The 10,700-nt window shown below is 45.2% G+C and overlaps 1 protein-coding gene across 2 annotated transcripts; it reads left to right on the top strand.

Moving 5' to 3' along the window:
• The first annotated feature begins 474 nt into the window (after positions 1 to 474).
• Positions 475 to 10,323, top strand: stmn2b (stathmin 2b). 2 transcript variants are annotated; one of them, XM_010873387.5, is made up of 5 exons: positions 475 to 703; positions 5,924 to 6,031; positions 6,204 to 6,382; positions 8,234 to 8,425; positions 8,673 to 10,323. In XM_010873387.5, exons 1-5 carry the CDS (start codon positions 685 to 687, stop codon positions 8,730 to 8,732), a joined length of 558 nt encoding a protein of 185 aa, XP_010871689.1. In that variant the 5' UTR covers positions 475 to 684; the 3' UTR covers positions 8,733 to 10,323. The 2 variants fall into 2 exon arrangements, with proteins under 2 accessions (XP_010871689.1, XP_010871690.1); XM_010873388.4 differs by having other exon boundaries at positions 480 to 703; positions 5,924 to 6,019.
• Positions 10,324 to 10,700: the final 377 nt, after the last annotated feature.

Below are 10,700 nucleotides of genomic sequence, written 5' to 3'. Positions count from 1 at the left end.
TAAAAGTATTATTCTTTGTCATGAGATGTTTGCTTCCCAGTTGACTGCAGTATTTAATCGAATGCAGTCTTCGTAGACAACCAACAACAGGGCCTTCTTAAATTCTGTTTCCTGTTTGTTGTGGCCAATTCAAATGCACCTTCAAGTATTATCTTGGAGCACTGAATTGAGAAATTCGCAACTCAATTCCGAATTGATTCAAACCCTGTCGACTACTGAGGTCAAATTAGGTTTTATTTACCATTATATATTTGTAATACGTTTAGACTATCAGTTTTCGCTTTGATGCCTTTTCAGCACCATGGACAAGAACCATAATGAACAGTTTCAGCTCTACCAAGCCTTTTTCATTATGACAAACAAAGGATGGTGACACCCACCAGTCACCTTTAATATAGGGCCGACTGAACTCAGGGATATCAGAGCAAGCTACGTTCTTGGAGATGCGCGTCAGAGGACCACCGTAGCCAATCTGCTTGAGCACGTATAGACGCTCGTTATTCACGAGCCCCCTTTGCTGTCTCGCGCAGTGCTCTCTTTCCCCACATAGCAGTTCCTGCTGACTCAGTGCCTTAACAGCAGTGCTCCCTGTTCTCGAAAAGCACCGACCAGAAACTGCGACGCACGCTGTCTTCAATAGCTTAAACCTCTTCCGGACAACCAACGCCGCACAAACCGGCAGACATGGCTAAAACAGCAATTGGTAAGCTAAGGGTTTACTGTTATTCATCTATGTTTTTAGGGACGGGATGACACTCAAGGAGCGTTGGTTAATAAGGATGGCATGCGTGAGAATGCAGCGGCGACACCCTTGGCACAAAAGATTGCGAATGGTCCAAGGGAGCGGTCAAAGTATGTCGCATGTCAACAAATATTTTTATTGTATACCTGCAAGCTAATATCATTTTACGTTTTCATACAACCTTGAGCATTGACAGCTTCTATTCTCCTCTCATTCTTAATTAAGGGGGGCGCGTGGTATGGACTATATTATAAAACACCCAGATAACGTGTTATATTCAACATAATTTACCGTGTGAGTAAAGCAAATACTTAGCCATGATTCACTAAATCTGATTGACAAATTTGCCTTACATCATTCGAGTAGGTTAAATGCTCTTATGGATGCTGGCTGCCGCACCTGCCGCTTTAGCCCGACACATGCTCATACAGCATAATGCAGAAGGACCGCACCCAACATCACGGTGTCTCTTTTATCACGAGCGCCTGCTTCGAGGGTGTGAATGGATCTTCGCAATTAATGGGCTTCCATTTGCTATACTTTTGTGCTTGATCAGTTTGCAGGATTTCCATCTACAATTAAAATAAATGTGTCTTTATATCCGAGTTGAAGCTATCAGGGGAAGAACTACATTTGTGATGGACATAAAATCGTCGTTTGCTAAAATGTGATATTTTCTTCACCCAAATCCATAGTCTATCGATTTTATTCACATTTAAATGTAGGCTATTCTAGTAGCCAATGATTGCCCTGTCATTTTATTTATTATCTGGACTATTCGGTTCTGGAAAAGATGGATGGAAGTTATAATGTGTCATAATTTTCTATCAGTTTAGTCATTTTTATTGCATGAGCTGTTCCTGTTTTGCTTCTACATTATGTAGGTATAGGCTGAATCTTTCATATTGCCATACTATTCAAATTACATATTTTTGAAGACATTTGGTAGTGCAAATATTGATTAACAGTCTATAGGCCTATCTTAGATTGTCTTAATATATTCATGTGGATTTGAGGCCCTTTTGAGTGAGGAGATCTGTCTCTATGGCAACGGTCAAGGGGCTACTTTTATTCCGGCTGAATGGGTCAGTGATGGATGGATGGATGCAGAGACAGACAGCGGTACATGGAACGGTGTCAGGTCCTGATAGCGCTCTGCACCTGCGTTGGGATTGGTTCGTCATGTCTCGGCCGAGGATTCTTTTTTTTTGTTGCGATTGAGTCGTAGGCAGACAGTGGCTGAGTGGGACGGACCAGACATCTCATCGTCAGGGGGGGGGCACGGGCAGTCGGGAAGGCAGGCCGGATCAGCTGTGACGGGTCGCGTAGGCCTATCATGTTTGCTATGACAGTGACTTTTGCTGCAGTAGTAGCCACCTGTTTTCTACAGAGAATCAGAAAGACAGTCACGAAGGATTATTGACAGTTGTGGCTTATACAGCTTTGTCACAACTGCATATAATAGGCTCTTAGAATTCAAGTTTACAGTCGTTCTGCTTTTCATCACAAGCAGCTTTATTTCTCAAACGTACACTAACATTTTCTACTACAATATCAATCTGGTTATTATGAGGCTAACTTTCAGTCCGCTTGGTTAGTAGACAGAAAACATGCCTCCTTAACATTTATTATTATCTTTATTAATTTATTACACACATTATGTAGCGTTTGTATTCTCAAGTCATTATTATTAGGTTTTACATGTGTATTGCTTTCCTGACAACTCAAGATTAAATCTTTCACTGCACTAACCTGCACTCCATACAGTATTTCAGTCTGAGACTTACATGGGTAAACCAATATTTTGAATATTCTTTATTGAATTTCATACTGTGATTGGTTAGAGATGATGCACTTGCTGATCACTTAATTACTTATTACATTTTTTAATTAAACAATCAGCTTCTGGTAATAATCAGATGTTTAGTTGTTTTTTTGTGTGTCTTTGAGGAGTTCAGATCCAAACTCCAGGCAGAAAAAAGTGTTTATTTTGGACGGAGCAAGGTGTTGGTTACCAAACAAAGTTGGGGCGTTCTGTCTCGGATAAGTCCATGAGTTAGGTGTGGCCGTCAGATATACCTCTGTTGCTGTCTTTGTGTTTAGGAGCCAAAGCTTTCTGGGACAATGGCGCCCCCCTGGGGCCATCATAACCTCTGCAGTGTCAATGAGTGCAACCCTCAAGACGGTTCCGCCTAACTCTGTTGACTTATATTGCCGTAGAGCAGTGGTCATCACTTTTCTAGAAAAATTGATGGTTTGACAAGAAAATGTGGAGGCCTGAAGCAAATTCAGGAATCAGAATATCCCAGGCAGCGGGGGAGGTTGTAGCAACTTGATGAATGTCCCTCAGGTATAGTCACTGTATCCTAATATAAGCCTTGATGAAAATGCACAAATAGAGATCATGAATCCAGCTGATGGTATGGAATAAAAAGGGCCTAAAGACCAATTGTCTGCTTTATGATGTTCAATAATGCGTAGTGGTGCGTGAACCTTCCCATGCTGGTAATAACCTCCATTGCCCATCCCATTCCCATTTTCACTGTAACTCCCACAGTAAGGCTCTAATTACTCTGCACATTATATTACAGCCAGGAGTCTGGCTGTTAAACTAAATGTTTAGCTTTTTCCCCCCGCATAAATGCACACACACATTCCAGTCAGGCTCCTGTTGGGGGTGGGGGGGGGGAGGAGGGGGGGGGGGGTTGCAGGAGCAGGAAGGAAGAAATGTGGAGACCTTGGATGAGGGTGGGGTTATTGATGATCTTTGGCGACATACTGATGGCTCTGTTTGCCTGGTGAGAAGGATACCTCCTTCGGGATAGGAGAGTATAACCTGACCCTTGCTCCTTAGAATGTTTTAAATAGTTGATCGGTATAATTTCACGTAAATATACCCTGCATCATTTCTGTGGACCAATCAGTGACAGTGAAAACATTCCAGACATCTAAACACACATTAGGCCAGGGTGAAGACAAGTTGTTAACACAAGTGGTAGTTTTCTTCCAATCTGCTCAATAAGCGCTTAACCTACATTTTCTGATCTACTGAATCACCAGTTGCTCTCACTGTATACGTTAATGACAGTTGTCCTGAAGGAAATGCGCTGTAAATGGCTCCTGGCAAAACACACTGCTGTCTTAATGAGGACATGACTGCCCAACCCACCCCCCACCACACACACACACCACACACATTCACATCTCACCAGTAGAAATGTTCTGGTCTGGTAATTGCAAATTTAAATCCCATCCACCACTCCAGCAAAAGCAGTAGCCTCTATTTGGCTAAGGGCCTTCTATCCCAGTGGGATTCAGCCATTCTAAAACAGCCCCCCTCTCATCTTCATGTTTGATCTCCTACCTCCTATACAGGAAGGGTCAGGCTAGTACACAATTCACCAACATTCCCTTACCCCCTCCTCTCCTGAAAATGAGATAATATCGCATTTGAGGTTGTATCTTATTAACCATGGCTTGCTGCTAGGATGATAGCTGCTTGTCCGGGCAGATCGACAGACAGATACAGGTAAAGACAGATAAAGACAGACAGACACAGATAGGGGGAAACTGACAGGGAGAGACAGACAGAGACAAGCAGACAGAGAAAGGGAGAGATAGACAGAGACAGGGAGAGACACAGACGGAGATAAAGACATGGAGAGTCAGACAGAGACAGGGAGAGACAGACAGGGATGAGGGAGAGACAGTGAAAGACAGACAGAAACAGACAGACAGAGACAGGGAAAGACATACAGAGAGAGAAGAGGGTTTGTTGGCTGTCTGGTCATCTGGTTGTGTAGCATCACAGCCATAGGTGGGAAAAGTTACCATTCAGTCAAACAGACAGACAGGGAGGCAGACAGACAGACAGGGAGGCTGATGGGGAGACAGACAGACAGACAGACACAAAGGCAGATGGGGAGGGAGGGAGGCAGACAGACAAACAGGGAGAGAGGGCCGATGGGGAGACAGACAGACAGGGAGGGAGGGAGGGAGGGAGGAAGGCTGATGGGAAGACAGACAGGCAGGGAGGGAGGCTGATGGGGAGACAGACAGGCAGGGAGGGAGGGAGGCTGATGGGGAGACAGACAGACAGACAGGGAGGGAGGGAGGGAGGAAGGCTGATGGGGAGACAGACAGGCAGGGAGGGAGGGAGGCTGATGGGGAGACAAACAGACAGACAGGCAGGGATGGAGGCTGATGGGGAGACAGACAGACAGGGTGTGAGGTTGGCTGTGCAGGGAGCGAGCAGAACAAGCATATGTGCTAGTTACACTTCACCCATAAAATATTTGTTTAACCATAAATCCCTGAGCCACGCATTATATAGTGCTGACTCCCGGCCAGGAAAATTATGTCAAGGATCAATGTAGCGCATTTCAGCCCTGCAGCCCACTACCGCTTGTGTTGAATGATGGGTCGCAGGCGCTAGTGGCTGCTTGGCACATCGAGGTGCCCGGCGGGACTTCAGATACACTGCAAAGTACCCAGCAGAACGGCAGCCGTGAGAAACGAAGGGCGGAGACAGTACAGGGCGGAGCCAAGGCAGGGCAACACCAGGATGTTGCAGTACAAGATGTTGCAGTAGTTTTCTTTTTTCTGCTGGCTACAGTCGGTTCTCATCCCTGCCTGGGTGCCAATAATATCTCAGTAGATTTCCAGTCTGGAATCCAACTGTTGTTACATCAAAGACCTGATGGGGGAATACATCAGTCTGCCTGTGGATGGAGTCCATGCTGCCTGATGGATGTTACCAGTTAGCTAAAGACTAGGTCAGATGGGAGCCTAGCCTGCTAGCTCTTTAAATAAATAATAGGCTGAAATGAAATGCATAGCTAATGATGCGTGCCTTAACGAATCCTGTGGGGAGGTGGTCGAACGTTGTGGAAGTCGGAGCATATAAGGACACAGCACTTGCGAAGACGCACACGCACAAACACAATCACACATCGTCTGCATAAACAAAGCTACACAAAATGGGGCTTACAAACCCCAAGGTGATTCATCTTGCCAGACTAGACCGCCTTTGATGATCATGCTTTTCTTTTTAAGGATTTGCTGAATATTTATTTTCCTGAACATCTAACGACAGCGATGCTAAGGGAAATTATCATTTATTAGGGAGAGGAAGTGGGTTAACTACATGTGTGTGTGTGTGTCTGTGTCTGTTCCCCAAAGCGTACAAAGAGAAGATGAAGGAGATTTCTGTCCTGTCTCTTATCTGCTCCTGCCTGTATCCAGAGGCACGTAAAAACCTTATTGGAGAGTTTGAAGGTAAGAAGAAAGGTAAACAGAGTTTTTAAATCTTGCTTTCAACATACTGAAATTATTTCATCTACATGAATGGATTCGTTTTTATGGATTATTATCACTGAAATGTTTGATTGGAATTATACCCCCGTCCCTGCTATTTCAACACCCACACCCAAATCGTCTTACACGCATTTCCGTTTTTCAGAGGCAGGCATGGAGGTGAAGCCCATCAACAAACGTGCCTCTGGCCAGGCCTTCGAGGTGATCCTGAAGCCCCCCTCCCCAGTGTCAGACGCAGCCCACTGCGTCACCTCGCCTCCTAAGAAAGATGTCTCACTGGAGGACATCCAGAAGAAGCTGGAGGCAGCTGAGGACCGGAGGAGAGTGAGTAACCATGTAACCATTGCCCTTAACATAACCCAAATACGGGTGTGTCTAGGGGTAATAAAATAAACGTCATTGGAGATCAGATGTTTGTCCTTGACTAGGCGGAACATACAGTATCTCACAAAAGTGAGTACATTCCCTCACATTTTTGTAAATATTTGATTAAATCTTTTCATGTGACAACACTGAAGAAATTACATTGCTACAATGTAAAGCATTTGGCTGTCCCCTCAAAATAACACAACACACAGCCATAAACCGCTGGCAACAAAAGTGAGTACACCCCGAAGTGAAAATGTCCAAATTGTGTCAATATTTTGTGTGGCCACCATTATTTTCCAGCACTGCCTTAACCACCTTGGGCATGGAGCTCACGAGAGCTTCACAGGTTGCCACTGGAGTCCTATTCCACTCCTCCATGACAACATCACGGAGCTGGTGGATGTTAGAGATTTGCGCTCCTCCACCTTCCATTTGAGGATGCCCCACATATGCTCAATAGGGTTTAGGTCTGGAGACATGCTTGGCCAGTCCATCTCCATTACCCTCAGCTTCTTTAGCAAAGCAGTGGTCGTCTTGGAGGTGTGTTTGGGGTCGTTATCATGTTGGAATACAGTCCTGCGGCCCAGTCTCCGAAGGGAGGGGATTATGCTCTGCTTCAGGATGTCACAGTACATGTTGGCATTCATGGTTCCCTCAATCAACTGTAGCTCCCCAGTGCCAGCAGCACTCATGCAGCCCCAGACCATGACACTCCCACCACCATGCTTGACTGTAGGCAAGACACACTTGACTTTGTACTCCTCACCTGGTTGCCGCCACACACGCTTGACACCATCTGAACCAAATACGTTTATCTTGGTCTCATTAGACTACAGGACATGGTTCCAGTAATCCATGTCCTTAGTCTGCTTGTCTTCAGCAAATTGTTTGCAGGTTTTCTTGTGCATCACCTTTAGAAGAGGCTTCGTTTTGGGACGACAGCCATGCAGACCAATTTGATGCAGTGTGCGACATATGGTCTGAGCACAGACAGGCTGACCACCTCATCCCTTCAACCTCTGCAGCAATGCTGGCAGCACTCATACGTCTATTTCCTGAAGACAACCTCTGGATATGACGCTGAGCACCTGCACTCAACTTCTTTGGTCGACCATGACTAGACTTGTTCTGAGTGGAACCTGTCCTGCTAAACCGCTGTATGGTCTTGGCCACTGTGCTGCAGCTAAGTTTCAGGCTCTTGGCAATCTTCTTACAGCCTAGGCCATCTTTATGTAGAGCAACAATTCTTTTTTTTGCCATGAGGTGCCATATTGAACTTCAAGTGACCAGTATGAGGGAGTGTGAGAGCGATAACACCAAATTTAACACACCTGCTCCCCATTCACACCTCAGACCTTGTAACACTAACGAGTCACATGACACTGGGGAGGGAAAATAGCTAATTGGGCCCTATTCGGACATTTTCACTTAGGGGTGTACTCACTTATGTTGCCCGCGGTTTAGACATTAATGGCTGTGTGTTGTGTTATTTTGAGGGGACAGCAAATGTACACTGTTATACAAGCTGTACACTCACTACTTTACATTGTAGCAAAGTGTCATTTCTTCAGTGTCGTCACATGAAAAGATATAATCACCTTTGTGAGATACTGTATGTCTCCCGTTAGTTCTATTACTGAATCACAGACTCCTACTAAATCCCCCTTTGAGTTTCCGTGTCTGTACCTTGGGACAGTACTAAAACGAATTGAAACCTCTTCCTCGTACCTTGTATACCGACCTCCTCCTGAGTTCTATTGTGTCCTATTTTGGTCCATTCTAATGAACTCTACGTGTCCCGTTCAGACTCAGGAGGCCTTGGTCCTCAGAGCCCTATGTGAGAAGAGGGAGCACGAGAGGGAGGTTCTGATCAAGGCCATGGAGGAGAACAACAACTTCAGCAAGATGGCAGAGGAGAAGCTCACCATGAAGATGGAGCAGTTCAAGGAGAACCGCGAGGCCTATCTGGCCTCCATTATGGAACGCCTGCAGAAGAAGGTGAGAATACGGTTTTGTAGGAAAGATGGTGGTGTGAGACAACAGCACCAGGGCGGTGGAAGGACGGGAGTGGGACGACAGAAGGCTTTCATATGGAAGCCGGCCGTTAGAGTCAAACATGTCAGGAGAAGGGGGGGGGAATTCAGTTCACAGGCTTTTATAAGTGACTCTCAGGGGAGGTTTATTAGTGAGGGGTTTTTGGATGTGTCAAAAATGTCCGCCTCTCCTCACGCTGTTCTGTCCTCAGGAGAGACATGCCCAGGTGGTGCGCAGGAACAAAGAGCTGAGGGAAGAGCTGACAGCGTGAACAGGTGTGGGAAGCCACTCACCGTCGTACACCCCCCCTCCCCCCCCGCCACCCCCTTCAACCCCAGGGAGAGGAGGAGCAGCCTGTCCACCACCACCCCACACCAACAGCATTAGCAAATGGGGAAAAATGAAAAAAGTACACATTTCTCCCGCTCTCCCTATAAAAGAATGTTTTCGCTAGATTTGAAATGATGAAAAAAAAAAGGAAAATGAGAAACCCACCAAGTGAAAGTGAATATTGTTTTTTGTAAATACTTCCTTTTTTGTTATATACAGTATGTTAATACAGCAGAAGTATTGCAGTGTGCCATTTTCTAATTTATGGATGTACTTATGGATGTACTTTTTGGTTTTTTTTCTTGAACAAAACACCTTTGCAGTTTCTCTCGTACTATCAGGCTTCAGTGTTGTCGTGAGTTTGCCAGCAGACGTGCGTTGGCTCTGTCTGGTTGCTTTCTGACCATGTGTGTTTCTGTGTAGGTCAGTGTGGAGATGAGGAGAATGCTAGCCAAGCTGTCACTGCACATTGACTCCTGCAAGAGAGATTTGCTAGTCTACAGGAGACTTAATATAGCATTTATAACCCGATTCTCTCATGTCTGTCTCTCTGTCCCTCCACCCTCTAACATACAGTAGTTCATTCACACACATTCAAGCAGGCCACATGCACTCTCTCTCTCTCTCTCTCACATGCACACACATATGAACACACACTCCTAGGAATTTGGCAAACAAGACATGCCCCTCAAGAGGAGCTTGCTGAATTCTGTCTGTTGAATATTGCAGATGTCACACGACATCCTTGGCTCATAGCAATGTCACAGAGGGGTGTTATGGTCCTTTCCTGCTTCTCAAGAACCCCTGCGTCACGGCCTGTCAATCACTCTGTCAGCATGTGTGAACCATCTTAGATGTTTAGATTCTGTAATCGTGCCTGGAATGCTACCAGCTCATATAGAGGCTAATGTAGAGGCAAGTGTAAATCCTTAACATTCACATGGCTCTATCTGTTAATCAGACCCTCATTTATTTCATGTTGTACCAATGAGGAACCACATGCTACTGGGGAGGTTTCACAGTTGAAAGTCATAGTTTTACCTTCTCACTGCCCAGAATGAGTCCTTGTATCTTTTTCCCAGTATTTAAACAGCAGACTATGGCATAGGAGAAGCTGCATATGTAGGCGACATGTAGTGCCATAGAAAAACAACCAACACATATACTTTAAATAATAGCTAGAAGATCTTAGTAGCGTTGACATGACAATGGAAGTTGAGGGCCATCTGCAAAGGGTGCATGCAATTGTATACAGGCCAGGTTTGTGTGTGTGTGTGTGTGTGTGTGTGTGTGTGTGCGTGCCAGAAGAGGTGTCTAATTAGAGGGAACACAGCCAGGAAGTTATGTCTGACCCTCGGTCACATGCTGATGACATCACAGCATCCTGCCTGTGACATCAGAGCATCCTACCCGTGGTGATGTATCTGCCTGCCTGCCTGCCTCTATTTCTTCCTGTTTGTGTGTTTCCCGCTCCGCATATATCTTTGTGAGCAAGCTGTGGTAAATAAAGGATTGGGGTTCTGTGAATGATATCGGCTTTCTGTGTCGTCATTTTATTTTGGATGTATTTGTTTGCATACATATTTGTGATCTGTATTATTCTTTATTATGAAACTGGGTGGTTTGCATACTGAATGCTGATTGGCTGAAAGCTGGGGTTTATCAGATCATATACCACTGGTATGACAAAACCTTTATTTGTACAGTTCTAATTCTGTTGCCATACAGTTAATAATAACAACAAAGCACTGCAGCGTTTGTGATATATTTCCTATATACTGCAACTACGGATTATATCCAGGCACTCCGCATTGCATTGTGCCTAAGAACAGTCCTTTGCCATGGTACATTGACCAGATACCACACCTACTGGTGAACTATTGCTTAAATATATCCAGCCCCATGTTGC

Source organism: Esox lucius, chromosome 10 (assembly GCF_011004845.1).
Source record: "Esox lucius isolate fEsoLuc1 chromosome 10, fEsoLuc1.pri, whole genome shotgun sequence".
NCBI classification, from domain to species: domain Eukaryota; kingdom Metazoa; phylum Chordata; class Actinopteri; order Esociformes; family Esocidae; genus Esox; species Esox lucius.
Note: the sequence above shows the minus strand (reverse complement) of the source record. Positions and strands in the feature narration are given on the sequence as shown.

Coding starts and splice junctions, on each gene's coding strand:
- stmn2b (XM_010873387.5), top strand. Junction 6,383..8,233: donor CAGCTGAGGACCGGAGGAGA/GTGAGTAACCAT, acceptor TGTCCCGTTCAG/ACTCAGGAGGCCTTGGTCCT. Junction 8,426..8,672: donor TGGAACGCCTGCAGAAGAAG/GTGAGAATACGG, acceptor TTCTGTCCTCAG/GAGAGACATGCCCAGGTGGT.